Source organism: Melanotaenia boesemani, chromosome 9, assembly GCF_017639745.1.
Source record: "Melanotaenia boesemani isolate fMelBoe1 chromosome 9, fMelBoe1.pri, whole genome shotgun sequence".
Classification (NCBI taxonomy): domain Eukaryota; kingdom Metazoa; phylum Chordata; class Actinopteri; order Atheriniformes; family Melanotaeniidae; genus Melanotaenia; species Melanotaenia boesemani.
The window spans coordinates 2671179-2693151 of record NC_055690.1 but is presented as its reverse complement, the minus strand read 5'-3'; the positions used below and the strand labels follow the sequence as shown (position 1 = coordinate 2693151).

Here is a 21973-nt window from a genome sequence, read left to right as displayed (position 1 = left end):
ACAAAAGAAAAAAAAACATTAAAACTGGAAATTAAATTTAGTGTGAAAAAAATGAAAGATTTTATTTTTTGGCCATATCGCGTAGCTCCAAGTTCTGCATCCCCAGGCTCTGAAAACGGGCTGAAATACGTATGTAAGGACGCAGGAGACGAGCAGAAGCCTCCGTCCACGTACATGTGCAGATTTATCATAGCGTGAATGAGCTTCCTGTGATAAGATGGGTTTCACGCTAGTGATCATGTTCGCAAGACGCCTGCCTTCATCTTGGGCATGGTTTCTTTTCCCAGGATGTCCCAGAGACGGATGTTTGCTTCCAGTAATTGGTGTTGATAAATTTGTTCTTTGGGCAACTAAAAGAAGTCATTTGTTGCTTCACTCAGAGTTACTCACTAAAGCCAGTTTGCATTTACCAACCTCCACGTGCACTTGAAGCAAAGGTAACGTCTGTAAGCATTTTAACACACAGCTGCAGGTTATGTCGACGACCTGCTGTAATCCACCTTCACATTCTGGATCGGATTCTGGATCCAACATGGTCCATTTCAGATTATATCAGTCTTAAAATTTTTCCCTGAGGAGAAATTTGCTAGGTCCACTTGATGATTATTAATTTGCTTCCACTCTTTTTAAATTTTTATATATTTTTTAAATTAATTTTAGTTTTTGTTAATTTTTTTCATATTGTAATTAATAAATATTTAATATTTTATTTTTACTTACTATTTATGTAGTTATTTTTGTATGATTAATTTTTTATTTATCATTTAATTTAATTTTATTTTTTACACACTTTCACTGTATTAATTTTGCTTTCATATAATTGTAAATAAATTCAGGTGTTAAGGGGTTAATGCTTCTGGTGCAGTGATGCTCATATGAACCTGGCTCAGATAGACTTTATTATTTAGCAGTTACATTTTCCTAGTGCACACCTCAGCTTCAGACCTGTGCAGGTTAAAGGAAGTAAGCTATAAAAGTCAACATGCTGCTGCAGGCAGAATCTTGGACGATGTGTTTCAGACCTTCCTGTTTGCAGCGTTTATCCCAGGTTCTGTGGTTGGAGCTGTTGTAGTGCTTTAACACTGTCAGACTTTCTGACTAAAGATGTGTCGCTGCTTCCTGACTGACTGGTGGGCGATGTGAGAGGCTCGAGCTGCATTTACGCAGTTCCAGGCTCACTGTTCAGTTATGGAAAAGCACAATCATTTTAGTCAATACTGAGTTCATGTTTATTAAACACATGCAAATAAACATGGCGCAGGCTCACAGTGGATAGGCGTAGCTGAAGGAGCCCGGCTGTAATTACATGAGTAATGAGTACAATTTACCTGCTGTACTTAGAAAGAAGAGAAGTTAATGAAGAATTCCTATATATCCTGTTTCCTTAAATCTCCTACTGACACTTTACTGATCATCCCATCCACCCTTCACTCCTCCGCCCATCCATTCATTCATCAACTGGCCTAAACCGTTCAGGGATTAAACCAGTGTAAAGATTTTATAACTGGTACGATGCTAGTATCGGTACTGGCCCAACTCTACTATTAAGCCCCGTTTCCACCAACAAGTCCAGCTCGGGATGGGACGGTTTGGGTTGATGAACCTGATTTCTGTTGTTTCCATAGCAAGCATACGCTTAGCTGGTAGGTGGGATTTAAGTCGGATCGCAATAGATACATTAAATTCTGACCTCTAGGGTTGGATCAGTAAGACTGGGATCACAATGGAAGCGTCCCAAAACATAGGATGGGTCGAATCAGATACGTTTTCACCCTTCCTAGTTTTTGCCTGTGGAAACACAAAAAAATATTTCCCGTCCCGTTGGTGGAAACGAATGCCCCCTTGGAGGAGCTAACTGTCATCCTGACTGATTCACGCTAAGCTGTGAACCCCCCCCCAGTGTGTGGTGAAGATCTTGGTCTGAGGAAGGAACAGAACCACATCATCTGCAAAAGGCAGTCGAAACCCTGAATTTTCCCAAACTAGACCCCACTCCTCTGTCCGTCTGCACCTTGAGATCCTGTCCAGTCAGGCCTGGTGGTGAGGGGCAGCCACGGAGGAGCCCAACATGAAGTCGGAACAAGTTTGGGAACACTGCTTTTTCCAAAAAAAAAAAAAAAAAAAAAAAGAAGGTACACCTGATAATGAAAATGTGTCGTCTTCCCCCCTAAGAGTAAAGCCTAATGTTTTGTGGAGTTAACATCCTTGATTTGCTGTAGATGAGCAGCGCAGCTCTCGTCCTTGTTTCTGACGTTCCGCATTACAAACATAGGAGAAGAATACATGTCGTGTCTCTGCAGGTCATGTGCAGTCTTTCTTTAATGCAGCAAATGAATGTCGATTTGACCAGATGTTGATTATTTACCTCTTGTTTCAGATACTTATAAGTTATCTTTATACAAGCAAAAAAGTGGCTTTATATCAGAGAAAGAGGTGTAGAAATCACTAATGGACTTTGTCCTGTCACCTCACAGGAGCATGATGGACTCTGATATAACACCATCACGTTTGTGTCTTGGGAGGTTTTCAGTCCCTCTGATGAGTTGGCGTCTTCATGCACGCCGTCTCTTTGCGTCTTGAATTTAGTTGAACTACCTTCTGTCACCTTTGCCTCCTTGCCCTGACATTTGCAGAGTTCTGCTCTTTCTGTATCAGTCTTCTTTTCTCTGGTTGTTGATGTGTTGGTGACCATTGTAGGAGCAGGAACTAATCACTTTTCTTCTTCTTTACTTTTAAAAACACCCGTTGTTTATATTTTGCAATACATTCTCACTTCTGCTGGCGTCTACAGTTGACTTCTTACCAGTTTCCTCTGCTGTCACTGCTGGAAACACGTGCTGTAGAATAAGTTCACCAAGCAGAACAGGAAGCGTAACGTGAGCTTGTTTTGAAGCTGACTGTGCACACTGAGCCTCCTTCACTCATGGACCATTGATCTCTGCTCACCATGACGTAGACCAGTTTGTAGACCACACCTGCCACATATTAGTTAGGTGTAAATTCAGAAAAGTAAATAAACAGGGTCTCCAGCTGAAACCTGAGCATGTCTGTTTTTTAGTTATCTAAATGGAAATAGGTTATAGGTTAAACATGCTTATAAATAAAGTTGACCTGACTAATAGTGTGACCCAGAAACCAGTCCTATGAGCTGTGTATTGAAGATCTTTCGCATGTTTACTGACAGTTGATCGCTGCTAAGAAAGAGGAAATCTTCAAGTCCATATGAGTCTCAGAAAAGGTGACGACTGACCTTTTTATAAACGTGATGACCCCGTCTTTAAATCACAGAACAGAGTCTCCTCTAACAACAACTAATCAAGCATAATATTCCTAACACTAGCAAAAACTAGATTAATTAATAAAAAACATTTTTAAAAATGAGAAAATGAGTGACCTGAGAATTTAGTGGATTCGGTGAGTAAACTGGGAAAATGTAAAAGTAATGAAATATTTATATAATTATTACTATAATTAATATAATGACAAAGGGTCATTCTCGGCCTGGTTGACACCGGTGGAGAACCCGTTCAAAGCTCGGTGTAGAACATCAAACTGAGAACGACGAGGATCGAGGTTTTGGAGTCACATGAGCAACCTGTGAAGCAAATCACAGCCCTAAAAGCGAAACAGCGACCTCCCTCTGTGTTTGTCTGGGCCGTCGGGTATATGTACCTGACAGACACCATCTGGCCGTGTGACAAGTTCAGCAGCAACATCGACTGAAGTCGAACTCCGACCTGAGACCTGCACCCCGACCCTGAGAGCCGCAGGACATTAAACACGTTACCAAACACGTCGTACAGCGACGACCAACGACGGAGGACATAGCCCAGTCTGGCCTAGCACTTCATATTAACACCGAAATAATCTCTCCACTGAACAACGGAGCCTTCGTCCTGATGTTTGACCAGAGTTTGAATACGATGATGAAAACCAAGAAGTTGGAGTCCACGTTTGTTTCTGGGATGAGGGACAGGTTCATTCAAGGTACCCGAGGTCTCATGGGACACTCGACAGCACAGGACCTGCTGGCCAATATCCCAGTAACTAATCTATTTTTATATTAATTATTATTATTATTATTACTATTATTATTATTGTTGGTGTTGCTTAACAACACACAGTCTTAATAACCTCATTATAAATATCAACAACCTTAAAATCAGTACTGCTGAATTATTTATTCATGAACTCTGGAAAAGGTAACGAACCCATTACTGTGTCAACATGACACATGAGAAAGACTAAATAAAGATCATATGACAGCTTGCTGTGAAGTCTCGTTGAAATTTCAAACTTCATCGCTGACAAACTTTCCATAAATGACTGAAACGTGGTGAAAAAAACTCTGGACAGAAAAAAAACTTGTTAAATGTCCTGATTAAACAGTTTTATTCAGTCGCTGCGTATTTTCTTAAAGTTCAGATCTCAGAAAACATGGTTACGATAACAAATCCTAAAAAGAATAGTGAATCCATTTTAAGTCGTAATATAACTTAGAAATGAAAACGATGATGTCAGATTCAGCCGTCATGTGAACGGCTTTATCAACGTAACATCGCAGTGAGAGAAAAACTCCGGTTGTTCCTCGATGGACGTTTTTTAAAAAGAAAAATCAACCTAAGAGACCTGAGTGAACGTAAACAAAGACCAGAAAATCTAATAAATAAACATTTACATTTAAATAAGTCTTTTGATGAAAATAAATAAATAGAAGAGCTTCTTTTGGTGGGAATAACACGCTGCAAGTTTCACGTAGCTCGGAGACTGGTAGGACTGGACAAGCCGGAGGCATAAATCAACTCACCCTTCAGCCTAGCGTCACCCTCCGCCTCTCCTTGCTGCGACTCTGTTTGTTTGAGAGGGGCGGGGCTTGATGATTGAGCATACCTGGATCTGTGTTGTGATTGGTTGGGAGGAAGTAATATTGTAGAATTAAGCTACTTGATAGGCTATAACGAAAAATGAAGGGAAACTGTTTTTCTATTGAACTTTTAATTGACCCTTTTCTTTCTATTGCACCACACGTCTATAGATTAATTATCGTCCTGCCCCAACCCCAACATCTACAGCGTATAACAGCGGTGTATATCTCCTTTTAGTTCAGGTTTCACATACAGCGCAATCTGGTCCTCAGACCAGTAAAAAAACATCATAACTGCAAATGTTTTACATTTACATAAAACATGAAACCTCACGTAGACACGTTAGGAATCACAGTTACTTTTATTAAAATATTAAAGTTAATATCTTCTATGTCATTTTTAAATTCATGAAATTCATCTTCCTGCCCAGTTTTGGCCTCCGGCCGTACATTTGACACCTCAGGTATATGACATAATCACAGGATTCAGCTTACACATCTGTGAAGGCAGTTGGAGGTTTGTTTGTTTTGCTCAGTGAGCCAGTCTCTACAAAGGCTCACAGAGTCTAGAAGACTGATGAGAGGAGGTCTAAAAAGAAAATGAAAAACATTCAGCTCAGTGGACTTTCCTAGAAAACGTGCATCTGTGCATTCCTTTACAGAGCTTTGCTTTCCAGACGTTTAACTGTGTTCAGAGGAGACGCTGTTACTGAGCCACATCATGTGCTTCATGCCTGACATGCTGGATCCCCACACGCTTGTGCAAAGACACTCACATGATCTGAAGGAAACAACTCCAGGCTTTGGTTATGCTTCTCATCATATGTGTTTTTAAACTTATATTAAAAGTAAATTAGCGATTATCAAATGGTTTATCCATGAGTCAGCCACGCTAGCTGTAATCCTGACCTTTTTTCTTCTTCTGACACAGTCACCATTGTGTCCTGCCGTTGCTTAGAATACCCCGGATTATGCTTGCGTGACACAGATGCATAGACTCTCTGCACACTAATCTGCTCCTTCCCCGGTACAGTCGCGTGTGCATACCAGTGCATACATCCATCATCTCCACTCTCTGCAGTTTAGCTGTTTCCCATCCCCCATATTGTTACATAACCCACCAATCCTGTAGTCAGAGTGTGACGCAATAACTGGGCAGCCAACCAGACACATGCAGAGACTCCTGACAGTCCAACATGTTTTTATGTGTGTTTTTCTATTTTTTGTCTTCAGTTTAAAGATCCTAGCATAACAACATGCTTCCAGCCCTTCCCTTCAGCCCTCAGATTGCAGATCTTGTGAAACCTCTAATCGTTACATGGCTGTGACCATGTTGTGATGAAACAGGAGCTATTTATATCTAAGTTGTTTTGGAATATTTTATGCTGAAGAGGATTGTTTTGGATCCCTGCCCTCAAAAGGCAGCGAGCCACCGATGTCCAGAGATCATTAGATGTCTCACTGAAGCCAGAAAAACACAGTCCAGGCAGCGTCTCTTTCCTAACTTGCCTTTAGATGCTCACAAACAAAGGCTGCCCTGTGTGTGTCTGTCAACACCTGCCTCTTAAAATTTATGGAGCACCGACGACTGGAAGTGACAAACACTGAATTAAATGGAAAGCTTCTCTGAGAAGTAACCTCACCCCCTGTTATTTGCTGACCTCGTTGTCTCTGACGTTAGTTTGCAGACGCTCAAGCTCGTGATTTTGTAAGAGTGTGATGGTGGTCGGCCATCATTCATTCATCTCTGACGTGACGGTGATGCTTTGGTTCATCCAGTTTTATGATGATTACCTTCCCTCCCCCCTTCCCACCCACCCTTCCAGATTATGCTGCAGAATAAACATCATTATGTAATCTCCCCCCAAACACCCTCCCTGAGCACACGTATAGAGTTAGAACAGTCAGAAGTGGTTTGGAGTTTTTTTTTTTTTTTTTTAACCTTGTCCTGTCCAGCATGGTGGTGGCAGAATGATGGTCTGACTGCTGTGTTGTACTGAACAAATGGGCTTTGCCAAGAGGAGCTTTATGGGTATGAGTCTTCTCTTGATAATCTGATTATTTCTTTATTTATGTTTTTATTTATTTTGAATTATACAATTTATGTATTCTTTCTGGACCTGACTGGAGGTGACAGAAGAAAAAGGAGAGTAATGAACAAAAGTAAAAAGGAAAGTAGAAAAAAGAAAGAGGAGACAAAGATAGAAGCAATGAACTTCAATCTAACCCAACACCAGACAACCAGCTGCTACACCTGTACAAAAACACACCAGAGAATTTCCAGCAGCTTTTACAGGTAAACTAAGCAGACAATCATCAGGAGTTCCTAAAAAAACCCAAGACAACAACAACAACATGTATCACAACAACCAAAGAACCAGAAAGACACACATTAAAAAAAGAAAGGGGGAAAAAACCTTAACAAAATTATCCCTATTGTATAAACCATAGACTGTTTATAAAAGATGGACAGAGCCTCCGTGATGTCACCCGTAGGTTTCTGAAGAGCTAAAGTGAAGCTCGTGGGGTGGTTCCAACCAACGCCATATTGGCAACGTCACGCATGCCGTAGCTCCCAGAGCTGGGGGGGGGGCTGTGAACGTGGATGATTGACATCTATCAAACTCCGAGCTGCCTGTAGCTAAGAGCTAACTGAGCTAACTCGAATCTAACATGAGCTAATCAGCTAATGAAGGTAGGCGTGCTAAAGGTAAGGCGCACTGTTAGCCGGCTAAAAACCAGTTGTGCTGCATTCTCCCTTCTTGCTGTGGTTATTGGATACCTATCAGAAAGGACATGCCCCGAATTATGCCAAATTTCAAGATTAAATAACATCCAAACGGATGAGTTAGAAAAAAATTCACCCCCCTCACAGTTTTCATGAAGGTAAACTTGACCTATTAATCCTAAAATGGATTTTTGTACCAGGCTTTAAACATGTTTATTTCTGCTGTGAAGTTGGTCTTTTTAACATGGGAGTCTATGGGGATTTGCTCTGTTTTGGGTCCAGCCCCTAGTGGATGAGGGGGGAACTGCAATTTTTTGCACTTCAGCATAGGCTTCACATTTCACTGCCGGAGGTTGCCGCTTGATAAAAACCTACTGGACACCTCAGTGACTGTCAGCATGCAGAGAATGAGGAGTGATCAGGGATGAGCGTGATCCTGCAAATGCGACCATGCCTCTACAGAGGCTAGAGGCAGACTAGGGCGGCCCAGAGCCCCGGGTCATCAGCAGCAACTCAAGCCACCGCTCCACTCCCTGGACCCACCCAGAGGGTAGCAAAGGAAGGCCCCAGCCAGGCCCCCCCTGTAGTCACAGGACACAGGCCCCAGCAAGCCAAGATCCAAGGGAAAGTTATCCAAGTGATTTAAGTGGATTTCTATCCCGTTCAGGAGGTTTTCTCATCTCAGTGAAGTTAATTCAGCAACCATCAACATATTTCTTTAATCCTTAAAACTCAGCTATATCTCTGGCTCCTCCAAGCGCTTTCTGTTCTATCCCGTCCAGGATTTTTACAATCCAGCCACTAAATGTAGTTTTATTCAGAGACTCTATCTGGTAAATCCACAGTGATACATGATAACAGCATTATTTACCACATTTCATCATAAAAACATCACCATCACTACTATGTTGCTAAGAGACCTCTATTTAGACCTGGACATAATGATGAAGCCACTTCCTGTCAAACTTTCCACCAATCAGAGAGCTTAGATTGACGGTAACGTCCAATCAGGAGCAGCCAAAGATCAACCAGTGAGCAGAAAGTTCTGTGTGTGTGTGAAAAGAAGAAAAATAATGCTCCTCTATGGCTGGAATAAAGCCAAGAAGACGTTTCTGATGCACGGTGGCGCCACAAAGCAGCTGAGCTGGAGTTGGTTTAGTGAGGATAGCAGGTAAATAGTAGCCAGGAAGACCCAGGACACACTGGACGGACTTCATCTCTCGGCTGGCCTGGGAATGCCTACACACTGGTTTATACTGGGATTAAAAGCTGCTACACACTGGTTTATACTGGGATTAAAAGCTGTTACACACTGGTTTATACTGGGATTAAAAGCTCTACAGACTGGTTTATACTGGGATTAAAAGCTGTTACAGACTGGTTTATACTGGGATTAAAAGCTGTTACGGACTGGTTTATACTGGGATTAATAGCTGTTACAGACTGGTTTATACTGGGATTAAATGCTGTTACGGACTGGTTTATACTGGGATTAAAAGCTGCTACAGACTGGTTTTTACTGGGATTAGAAGCTGCTACAGACTTGTTTTTACTGGCATTAAAAGCTGCTACAGACTGGTTTTTACTGGCATTAAAAGCTGCTACACACTGGTTTATACTGGGATTAAAAGCTGCTACACACTGGTTTATACTGGGATTAAAAGCTGTTACGGACTGGTTTATACTGGGATTAAAAGCTGTTACAGACTGGTTTATACTGGGATTAAAAGCTGCTACACACTGGTTTATACTGGCATTAAAAGCTGCTACGGACTGGTTTATACTGGGATTAAAAGCTGCTACGGACTGGTTTATACTGGGATTAAAAGCTGCTACGGACTGGTTTATACTGGGATTAGAAGCTGCTACAGACTGGTTTATACTGGGATTAAAAGCTGCTACAGACTGGTTTATACTGGCATTAAAAGCTGTTACAGACTGGTTTATACTGGGATTAAAAGCTGCTACAGACTGGTTTATACTGGGATTAAAAGCTGCTACAGACTGGTTTATACTGGGATTAAAAGCTGCTACAGACTGGTTTATACTGGCATTAAAAGCTGTTACAGACTGGTTTATACTGGGATTAAAAGCTGCTACGGACTGGTTTATACTGGAATTAAAAGCTGTTACGGACTGGTTTATACTGGGATTAAAAGCTGCTACGGACTGGTTTATACTGGGATTAAAAGCTGCTACAGACTGGTTTATACTGGGATTAAAAGCTGCTACAGACTGGTTTATACTGGGATTAAAAGCTGCTACAGACTGATTTATACTGGGATTAAAAGCTGCTACAGACTGGTTTATACTGGGATTAAAAGCTGCTACACACTGGTTTATACTGGGATTAAAAGCTGCTACAGACTGGTTTGTACTGGGATTAAAAGCTGCTACAGACTGGTTTATACTGGGATTAAAAGCTGCTACAGACTGGTTTATACTGGGATTAAAAGCTGCTACAGACTGGTTTATACTGGGATTAAAAGCTGCTACAGACTGGTTTATACTGGGATTAAAAGCTGCTACAGACTGGTTTACATTTAAACCAAAACCAGTTAGACCAGAAATGGCACAAATGGCCTGAAGTTTTAAGGGTTAATACATCCTGATCTCTCCAAACACCTTCTATATGGCAATATTGAAATAGTTTTCTGTAATCTGGGAATCTGATAACATTTTGTATTAACCACAGCCAAACATGAGTAAAAATAAAAAGTGTTTCGTGGCTCTGGTGGAACTGATCGCTGCTTCAGGATAAATGACTTCCCTGACTGATTCTGTGTCTCCTCTCTTCCAGGAAACTCCCAACTCTGTTTTCCTGGTCATGGAAGTAAGTATGGAAACACGTGTCTGGATATTTCATGTTTCATAACTCATATTCTCTAATGTGTTGGTGGAAACTTGTTTTTGCATCCATTTAAAGAGCTTGAGATCCTGACTTGATGTAAACTGTAAACAGTGGCAGATCTGTGGTTTTCCTTCACTTGAGTCATTTCCACATATAATGAATGAATGAAAACTTCATTGTCATTGCAACAGGTGCAACAAATTTTTTTCCAGTACAAACCCGTCCAAGAGTAGACAACAACATAAAAACATGGAAAGGATAAAAAACACATATTTTTCAGGGAAAACTGGTCTGAACATTTTTTGCTGGAGATGAACCAGGGGAGGAGCATGTGATGCTGAAATTAAGCTGTGGAAATCAGTTTTCTTTACAACGCGTGGAGTAAATGAAGCTCTTTGTTGTTATTTTGTAAGAGATTCTGCAAGGTGCCCGGGGAAAACATCTCTATAACGCTTAGGACGAGGAGTGTCATGATTCTAGATTATTGTTGGAGAAATAATCACAATTGTGTGATTGTTAAGCATTCATTTCCCAACACTATAAATGTGTAAAACCACATCAACTCTCCTTACAGGTCTTTAAGTTTGACTTATTTCCATCTTTTGATGCCAACATGACAAAATAATCTAGAAACAGTGATGTAAACATAAACCTCCTCTGCTGTGTGAAGAATAAATAAATCCTACATATTAACTGGATTTCTCTCAGAGAAAACATGGAAAGGCTACAGGACCTCTACCTGGTCCTCTACCTGGACCTCTACCGGACCTCTACCTGGTCCTCTACCTGGACCTCTGCCTGGACCTCTACCAGGACCTCTACCTGGTCCTCTACCTGGACCTCTACCGGACCTCTACCGGACCTCTACCTGGTCCTCTACCTGGACCTCTGCCTGGACCTCTACCAGGCCCTCTACCTGGTCCTCTACCTGGACCTCTACCGGACCTCTACCGGACCTCTACCTGGTCCTCTACCTGGACCTCTGCCTGGACCTCTACCAGGACCTCTACCTGGTCCTCTACCTGGACCTCTACCGGACCTCTACCGGACCTCTACCTGGTCCTCTACCTGGACCTCTGCCTGGACCTCTACCAGGCCCTCTACCAGGACCTCTACCTGGACCTCTACCTGGACCTCTACCAGGACCTCTACCTGGACCTCTACCTGGACCTCTACCAGGACCTCTACCTGGACCTCTACCAGGACCTCTACCTGGACCTCTACCAGGACCTCTACCTGGACCGAGGAGGCTTCTTTCTGGAAACTACATTATCAGCCTGGTTCTGAACATTTCTTTAGAAAGCAGGAAAACATCCAGCTAGCTTTGACTTCCAGCTGCTGTTTGACACAGAAATAATCCTGAACAGTGGGAATAAAGAAGCTGGACAACACATCAGTGATCAATACGACCTAATCCATTATTTTGGAGGGAAAACTCTTCCTCTGCCGTTGCTTCCACTCGAACTGCAAGTGGCATGAACAGAAAACAAAGCAACACGAGCAGCACCGTGTGGATGTTGTTTAACTTGGAGTTCAGACACAGTCTCTTCATTAAAGTCAAGATATCTTTATGATTAATTCATCCTGGTGTTTGATTCCTCAATAAATTGTTAAATCAAGTTGTTTTTTAATTAATAACACAGTGTTATAGAAAGCAAAAGGAATTGCAGGTCAGGACCGGTCTCTGATCGGTACCCTGGGATTAAAACCGGTCCTGGAGTCGTTCTGAAGTCAGGACCGGTCTCTGATTGGTACCCTGGGATTAAAACCGGTCCTAGAATCATTATGAAGTCACGACCGGTCTCTGATCGGTACCTTGGGATTAAAACCGGTCCTAGAATCATTATGAAGTCACGACCGGTCTCTGATCGGTACCTTGGGATTAAAACCGGTCCTGGAATCGTTCTGAAGTCAGGACCGGTCTCTGATTGGTACCCTGGGGTTAAAACCGGTCCTGGAATCATTCTGAAGTCAGGACCGGTCTCTGATCGGTACCCTGGGGTTACAACCGGTCCTGGAGTCGTTCTGAAGACAGGACCGGTCTCTGATCGGTACCCTGGGATGAAAACCGGTCCTGGAATCGTTCTGAAGTCAGGACCGGTCTCTGATCGGTACCCTGGGATTAAAACCGGTCCTGGAATCGTTCTGAGTCATGACCGGTCTCTGATCGGTACCCTGGGGTTAAAACCGGTCCTGGAGTCGTTCTGAAATCAGGACCGGTCTCTGATCGGTACCCTGGGATGAAAACCGGTCCTGGAGTCGTTCTGAAATCAGGACCGGTCTCTGATCGGTACCCTGGGATGAAACCCCGTCCTGGAGTCGTTCTGAAACCAGGACCGGTCTCTGATCGGTACCCTGGGATGAAAACCGGTCCTGGAGTCGTTCTGAAGTCAGGACCGGTCTCTGATCGGTACCCTGGGATTAAAACCGGTCCTGGAGTCGTTCTGAAGTCAGGACCGGTGTCTGATCGGTACCCTGGGATGAAAACCGGTCCTGGAGTCGTTCTGAAGTCAGGACCGGTCTCTGATCGGTACCCTGGGATTAAAACCGGTCCTGGAGTCGTTCTGAAGTCAGGACCGGTCTCTGATCGGTACCCTGGGATGAAAACCGGTCCTGGAGTCGTTTTGAGTCAGGACCGGTGGCGGTCCCGTCGGCTTTAAGAGTTGAAAGCGAGCGTGTGGAGGTAGTTTGCTGCTGTGAAGGAAAACTTTATGCTGGTTGTGTCAGACATGTCAGGTATGGAGCAGTCACACAACGCAAACATCAGGATGCATCCATAGTCCTACTAACCTACTACTCACACTACATTCTGGATGTTCTGTGGTTCATCATCATCATCATCATCAGCATCATCATCATCATCATCATCACCCATCTGAACATGAGGCTCTCAGAAAATGGCTTCTCTGTGTTTCCGTATCTACACACAAGTTCACTTCCTGCGTTCTTGTTGTGTTTGTGGGAACTTGGAGCTCTGTGTCAGCCGTTATCAAGAACACACACACACACCACACACACACAACACACACACACACACACAACACATCCCTCTGTTTGTTACTGTTGGACATAAATATGAACGTTTCTCTCTTCCTGTGCAGTACTGCAACGGAGGTGATCTGGCCGACTATTTACAAGGTAAGCAGAGCACTTATCTGCCCCCCCCCACACACACACCTGCACACACACACACAGATTATTGCTCATCATAACAGACTTATTAAAGCAGTCATGTGAGTGCAGCTTCTGTGTCGTGGCTGTTAAAAGCATGTTTGTGAGTCATTGTATTTGGTACAGAGAGTTCCTTCTCTGCATCATTCCAGCGAGCACACTGTTTGTTGTTGTCGTAGTTCGTGAAGAAGTCGACCGTTCTGCTCGCTGAGTCCGCTTCAGATGAAATGACTCATAAAGGACGTTTGAAATGATGTTTTATGTGGAGAAAATACTCTTAAAGAAGAAAACAAGGAGCAGGAGCTTGTTTCTTATATCCGGTTTCAGCCACTAGTTTAGCTTTACTACAGGCGTAAAGACACCCTCATATTATCTGTCACTTCATGTCTCACCCCGACAGGTCGGGTGTAAAGTGGCAAGGCAGAATAATTCCCTTTATAAGCCTTCACATGAGAACTTATTTACAAAATAGATACAGGAAAAAAAGACTGGAAGAAAATAAACTGCAATTAAATATTAAATTAATAATGGTTAATAATAAAATGAATAATATTAGATAAATAATAATAATAAAAAAAATAATAATAAATTAAATTACTAGCATATTAACTCAGCAGCATCTTGTAGATAAAAAACCCAGATTGAACAAATTCAGCGAGTAGGATCAGCTGATTCAGCAGCTCTTTTCTGTAATGAAAAGGGGAAACTTGTTAATATATGAAAGTAAAAGCCTGATCGTCCCACTTTTACACTCCAGGATACAGTTAATCCTTAATTTACACAATTATATCTCCAGATTTACATCACACTTGACAGTTTTTTTTATTATTGTTTTATTATTATTGTTTTTTTTAACCATCAACATGAAAGAAAATGAGTTTACAATGTGCTCTTTAGGCTGAAGCTGACGTCTACTCTTCCTCTAAAACTACTTTAATCTGCTAGCGTCACGTCACACAACTAAGATGAAAACTCCAGAGTATGGGTCTCAGATCAGAAGTATTTGTTTGGATGTGAATAATTTAATCCAGTTTGAATCTTCTACCCAGCACAGTCTGGGTTGAAACCAGTTCAAGATAAGCGGCCGTTTGCCAGTCCGTCTCTTAGATAATCACATGTCCCATAAAAACACTGATTATGTTGTTGGAGCTGCTTCCTTATCTCTGGACTGTTGCAGGATGTACTGTCCCGCATGTCTGCAGTTACAGTGTGCAGTCACGGTCAGATGTTGTCATCAGGTGGAGGATGGGGCGGGGGGTGTTAGGATCATAGTGGACATATCACAGCACAGTTCCTTATATAAGACAACCTCTCTGGTAAATGATTGCAGGACTTACACAAGTTTTCTGGGTCAGAAATTGGTCCACTGTGAAAGGCAAAGAGGGCCGGCCCCTCCCAGATTAATGCTGATCGGATTAGACTTGTTTCACTGGGACCTTCATTACCTCAGTTTACATCCTTTACCTCAGGATTATTACAGTAATAAGCTAACTATTAGCTCTAATCAGCCGAGGCTAATAAGAACCTTCTGGGTGTTTTACATCATGTGAGTGTGGATCAAACAAAGCAGTCATGTTCATGCTTCATAAACTAACTAAAGCACCTAAATAAAACCCTCATCAAAGAAACCCGACTCCTGTTCTCAAATAGTGGCAATTCTTGTGTGATTAGCATCTTTTGTGTCTTGCTTTAGCTAAAGGGACATTAAGAGAGGACACGCTGAGGGTTTTCCTCCAGCAGATCGCTGCAGCCATGCGCGTTCTGAACAGCAAAGGAATCATCCACCGCGACCTCAAACCACAGAACATCCTGCTGTCGTACGTGGGCCGCAAGAAGTCCAACATCAGTGGCATCCGCATCAAAATTGGTAAGAAAAGGGAAAGTGTTTGTCATTGTAGAACAAAATTATTATTCAGCTTACACATCATACGCCCAGCAGATGGAAGAGGGAAGGATAAAAATGAATATGTATAAGCAAAACTTTTCAATTTTGTTATTTAGATTGTAGTTGGTCCTACTTTTAAATCCAGAGGTCAAAGTAATGGGACTTATGGAGTAAAATGAATCAGGAAGAAACCAAGAAGAAGGAGCAGGAAAACAACGTATAAAGAAAATCTCTTTATTCAGAAACACCTTGTTTGACGGCTGTAATATTGGAATTGGTAAATTTCTGGGAGGGTTTTATCACGAGTTCTTGTTCCCAGTGTTTATCTCCCTGATAATCCTCAGGCTCCAACTACGATGATTGTTTGTTTGTTCTGTCCTGCAGCTGACTTCGGCTTCGCGAGATACCTCCAGAGCAACATGATGGCCGCCACGCTGTGTGGGTCCCCGATGTACATGGTCAGTGTGTTTTAGTCATGTTCCAGCGGTAGCCGAGACAGAAAAATGAGCAAATGTTGGAGTATTGAGCATGAATTCCCAAATTTTATGGCACTATGACACACAAACAGCTGTGAGATCTGGTACGGCAGCAGCGGTGACAGTCTATAGTTGATGCCACCCTTTCAAGTGGCTCTATTATGCTCATTTCAGGCTCATTTATTTTAATGTGAGTCCACAAGGGCAGGAATTAATCCAGCGTTTTTCACAAACCCCTTTGTTTATTTTATATCGATTCTCTCCGTAGGCCCTCAGATCGGCCTCTGCCGAAATAAACAGAATGAGACTCTTCTGGCCTAAGCCCCGCCTCCCCCTGATGCGGGCTGCCTCTTATTGGCCAACTGCTGGGGAGTAGTTGTTTGGAGTGCGCCCTATTTTTTTCATAGAAACACCAGGCAGTGACCTATGGTCATGAGCTGTGGGTAATGACCGAAAGAACAAGATCTCGAATACAAGCGGCCGAAATGAGTTTCCTCCGCAGGGTGGCCGGGCTCTCCTTTAGAGATAGGGTGAGAAGCTCGGTGATCCGGGAGGGGCTCAGAGTAGAGTCGCTGCTCCTCCACATCGAGAGGAGCCTGATGAGGTGGCTCAGATGCCTCCTGGACGCCTCCCTGGTGAGGTGTTCCGGGCACGTCCCATGGGAAGGAGGCCCCGGGGAAGACCCAGGACACGCTGGATGGACTACATCTCTCGGCTGGCCTGGGAACCCCTCGGGATCCCTTCGGATGAGCTGGTGAATGTAGCAGGGGAGAGGGAAGTCTGGGTTTCCCTGCTTAGGCAGCTGCCCCCGTGACCCGACTCCGGATAAGCGGAAGAAAATGGATGGATGGATGGACACCAGGCAGTACTCAAACAAGCCAAAGTAATATAAATACTCAGTAAACAATGTCAACACAAAACATACAGCCGTACACGTTCGAGCCCGAATCGGACCCCGAAAATGAGAGTGAACAACTCGGCAACCTGCAGACATCCGCAGTGACTCGGCAACCTGCAGCGATGCAGCAACTCAGTAACCAGTAGCAACTCAGAAACCTGCAGCGACTCGGTAACCTGCAGCAAGGTTTACTGTCCTTCGTATATTTGTGCATGTCCCTGTTTACAGGCGTACATGTGCCAACAGAGGTGAAAACGTCTGCTGCCGAGAAATAGATAAGCTAATGATGCTACTTGCTAACAGTTTCAGCATCACACTATAGTTGGCTGTATTTCTAGCTACTCCATGCACATCTGTCGTTTCCCGTGGCTAATCAAGTGGGAGTTTTTAGCCTGGTTGCTAGTTTGTAGCATTTCCATCTACAGCGCTGAGCGCTAACTTCCTGGTCATCATTACAGGTGTGTTAACCTGCAGGTAGTGATCAGGTAAAGTAAGTGTGGGTTAATTCCTTTAGTTTGACCGTTGCTCACACACTATCAAACAAAACAGACTTATTTGGTTTTACTTACAGCTTCTGGCTGAAACACGGTCCTTGAATGTTGGAACAGACCCTCCTTTCAGCTTAAAGCCTGGTCGCAAATCCCTCGTTGTACCGGCCTTTATTCATCCAGCAGTCTTCGGTGAAGTGGGTCACAAATACAAACGTTGGTGCAACTCTGTGGCTGGCTCCCGGAAACAAACTCCATCCATTGCTGTCTGACCGTTGTTTCCCTCACTGATGAAGAAGCATTTCTTGTGTGACACGTTGACGCTGAAAACGTTGCGGTGTCCTCCGCGGTAGCTTCTGCCTTACACTGAGCAATGAAGGTGGTTGGGCCTTTCTTCTCATGAACATGCACAACCTGGAGAAGATGACCAACCACTGAATGATGCCTTCTAGAAACATGTTAGACTTTATTTTAATTTTAGAAAATAAATTTAACTTTCCCAGCAGTGCGTTGTATCACTCTCCCTGTTTTCTTTCCCCAGGCCCCAGAGGTCATTATGTCCCAGAACTATGACGCCAAGGCCGACCTGTGGAGCGTAGGAACCGTCATCTATCAGTGTCTGGTTGGAAAGCCGCCATTCCAGGTTAATGTTGTGCCCAACAAATGGGTTCCTGTCATGTATGACGTGTGTTTCAGTACATATAATTTCATTATTCTTATTTTCAGGCCAACAGTCCCCAAGATTTGCGAATGTTTTACGAGAAGAACAAGAATCTCCAGCCCCTGTAAGTCAGCTGCGACAACATTTCGTTAACCCAGTGGTTCCCACACTTCTTCTGCAGGGCCCCTTTTCATCAACAGTAATAAAGTCAAGCCCCCCCATCCCACCACCACATGCTGCTACTTCATTAATTCTAGTTAAAACCAAGTCAGTGTCAGAGGGAATTATCAACTCCTCTGCTACAGGTGTTTAAACCAGGAAACTGCTTCAGGTGAGCCGAGCTTTCAGTGAGACAGACGCTGGTTTGAACAACTTTTTAAAACAAGCCATTTATTTCTGAAGTAATCAACAGATGAGACGTTCCCATGTGGGCTGCAACTAGTTTGGCTTCATACTGTCAAATGCTGATATTTTGAGACATGTAACACACTGTGGTCTCTCTTCATGATCCACTATTAGCTCTATTCCCATTAGCTGACCATTACCTGGCCAAGCCGAGGACAAGATATCCGCCATCATTTTCTTGTCTTTTTGTGGAAGCTGAAGCTGAAAAGTTTGTTGTTGGTTCGTCATCATCTGCCCATTGGTACTTTCTCAAAGTTGTCCATATCTTGCTCGCAGTACAAAAACTATAAGCTTTATTTAGCCTTGCTGTAATCCCCCTGGTATAACTCCGGGGGCCCGCCCCCCTAGTTGGGAACCATTGTATTAACTCCTTAATACCTGAATTTAGTTACAATTTTGTATAAACAAAATAAATAGTTAAAAATACTGGTAAAAAAAACAAGACTGAAATAAAATAAACTACTATTAAATGTTAAATAAATTAATAAAAAAAATGCATAAAAATAAATAGTTCCAAATTGTTCCATGTTTTCCATCTTTCCGACTTCATGGATGTGACTTGAGTTTGTATGATGAGCTGAGTCAGTCCAGCTGGTCAGGATTACTACACACGTGTGGAAATGTACACGTATGTACATTTAAAATAACTTCTAGATCTGGAAAAGTTCCTCGGATCATCATGTGGAATGCTGGATTTTTCTCTTCCAGATACCTGGAACTAAATGTTTGCTGGTTTTATACACCTGGTATTTGTAAAATGTAATCTCCATGTCTGTGTGTAAATATGTCGACTAAATTAAATATCTAAATAAACATAAATATAACTAAAACATTGCTGTTTATAATAAATGGTGTTTTCTTTAATATGAAATGAATAAAAGTTTATAACATTTTTTACATTAATCACAATTGAAAAATGAAAAAATTAAACTTATTTTATAAATGAATGTTATATTAATATAAAATATTTGTTTAATAAAAAATGTAAATAAAAAATATGTAAACGTATGACTAAGGAAAAATATTGTTGAAACGTCTCAGAAATTTCAGCTTCATCATGTTTTTTAACTTTGTTAAATGGAAACATCTTGGTTATGTACTTGTACTTCTTTGTACTAAAACAAAGGTAAAAAATTAGGAGTTTTTACATTTTCTAGGTTATTATGTTGTTATTTTGCTGCAAAACAGGTTAAATGTGGAGTTTGACACCCCTGAGATAAATGATAGTACATGAATAAAAATGAATAAATTAATAGAATTTAAAAAAAGTAAAGAAAAAGTCAAGTTGCTCTACGGCAGACCGGCTTTGTGTAAATTTTAGAAGTATTTTGCTTCCAGAAAAGACATCCTGCTGATGGTGTTTTTACCCAACACTGTTTATTAGTTTCTGATCATTAAAAAAAAACACGTTCTCAATAAGAAAACTTTCCCTCTCCTCCCTAAAACCAACATTCCCAGAAAAATAAATGAACAGCGAATTAAAAAATAACTAGAAGAATAGCTAGAAATCTATCAAATAGTGGATCACTTTGCACAAATACAGAAAAACGAACATGAAAAGATACTTGAACCCACTTCCACACAAGTGTAGAAATAACACATAAAAAGAAGAAAATCTGGTGATTGTTGTGTCTCTTGAGCTTTTCATCCATAGTTGTTTAGCTGCGGCACAGAATAGAGATTTGGACAGATTCCCACGCTTGTCTAATTTTAAATCTAATTCCACATCACATATTCCTCTGCTTTTCTTCTTACTATATCAGTTAGATTTTCTCATGGTGCAACACCGCTCCCTGATCCGTCGTCTAAAGTTGGGTCTGAGTTTCCTTCCAGTTTAAAGGGATTACTTGTTTGGTTTGCAATGAGCAGAAATCAGCTAGTTTCCAGTGTAACAGACATCTTGTTTCCCCGTGGGGACAGCTCTTTCTGTCAGGGTAGAAATAAGCTCTCCTCCCAGAACATCTGCCACATATAAAGGTTGAGGGTACACGTAATGCAAATGTCAGGTATATTAAAGTAGATTAAAGTGGTGAAGTTTAACAGCAGTAATGTAAGTCTGAGGTCAACACTTTTACTTTTGGGTTTGGGCCTGTCTGATTTACATGATTATTAACTGCTGTGTTCAACAGGTTTTCATAGCATGCCTCACCATGTGACATTCAGTTGAAATGTTTTTACACACACCCTTAAAAAGCCGTTTTTCTTCATGCAGAATCCCGAGGGAGACGTCCTCACAGCTTAGTGACCTTTTGCTTGGGTTGCTGCAGAGAAACCAGAAAGACAGAATGGAGTTTGGTGAGTGTTGCTCCAGTAAACGCTCAATCAGAAGTAATTTAACACACGTTAAAGATTTGATTTAATGTGTAAAAACAACAGCAAAAACCCCTCCCTCCGCTTTCTGCAGAGACATTTTTCAGCCATCCTTTCCTGGAGCCGTTGTCCACCATTAAAAAATGTAAGTACAAAGTCACATCCCCACAAGTTTTCATTTTTCCTCATCATCCCAACTGAAATCCTGATTTCTGCTCATTCTTCCCCCCTTCAGCATGTCCGGTGCCGGTTCCCAGCGCCTCCAACGCCGTGACGGACAGCTCCTGTGGCAGCTCCCCATGCATCCGCTACAGCTCCCCCCCTGTGAGTTTGATATGGCTTCATAAATCCTCATGCAGAAGGGATCACACTTACACTGCAAATCAGCTAATAAAATATTAACCATGCCTCCCTGGTGTTGTGTCTGCTTACAGCTTTCAGTACAAATAGTTCCTGAAGACGAAGAGAGAGAAAAATACAGACCTTTCAGCTGATTTTTCACTGTTTACTATTAGCGTACCCCTGCTGCTAGTTATCCTACATTTACATTACTCCCAGGTTGTTCCGGACACATAGAAACTTAATGCTCTTCTCCATTTGTCTTTCTGCATGAACAGTCTCTTCCTGACATGCAGACTCTAGCTGAAGATGGTCTGTCATCCCCTCCGCTCGGCCCACCTAACTTCCTGCAGCTGTCCAAAGAGTCTGCAGGAAGCACCAGTAGTAAGAACTCCTCCTGCGACACTGACGACTTCGTCCTGGTGCCTCACATCTCTGCTGACAGCTGTAAGTATCAAAGCATGTCCATAAACCTTCACTTATTTCCAAATTCACTTGTTATGACTCGCCTCTTCATAGAAATGCAGACTGACTGCAGAGTTACATAGAATTAAATTTATAACTACCAGCTATCACCATAAAACCTTCTGAAATATTATATTTAAATATGCAAATTAAGTAGTACATGTTTAAAACTGGATTAACTGAAGAGATTTTAGATCACGTCACAATTTAGAAAACCCTTTCAAACAAAAACACTCAATTTTCGCCATGTTTTGGAATGAAATGTTCTTTAAATCCGACTGAATGAGATTAAGAACCTTTCAGTAAAAACTTTATAAAACGGAGATGGGAGCATAACTGGAAAGTTTGGTGTGAGGTGAAGTGCTGCTGAAGTGGAGATTTTTCACTCCTTGTTTAAAAGAAAACTCATTTTGAGAAAACGGCCTTTAAAAT

At 42.1% G+C, this 21973-nt stretch overlaps 1 protein-coding gene across 1 annotated transcript in view; it reads left to right on the top strand.

Annotated features, from left to right (window-relative positions):
• The window catches only part of ulk2 (unc-51 like autophagy activating kinase 2), a 48219-nt gene that overhangs the window by 8944 nt on the left and 17302 nt on the right, over positions 1 to 21973 (top strand). The window contains exons 4-13 of the mRNA XM_041994248.1: positions 10393 to 10425; positions 13545 to 13581; positions 15308 to 15481; positions 15884 to 15957; positions 17903 to 18004; positions 18088 to 18146; positions 20640 to 20722; positions 20832 to 20882; positions 20973 to 21061; positions 21355 to 21523. Of these exons, the coding sequence (XP_041850182.1) occupies positions 10393 to 10425; positions 13545 to 13581; positions 15308 to 15481; positions 15884 to 15957; positions 17903 to 18004; positions 18088 to 18146; positions 20640 to 20722; positions 20832 to 20882; positions 20973 to 21061; positions 21355 to 21523 (871 nt within the window). The remainder of the gene's footprint in view (positions 1 to 10392; positions 10426 to 13544; positions 13582 to 15307; positions 15482 to 15883; positions 15958 to 17902; positions 18005 to 18087; positions 18147 to 20639; positions 20723 to 20831; positions 20883 to 20972; positions 21062 to 21354; positions 21524 to 21973) is intronic.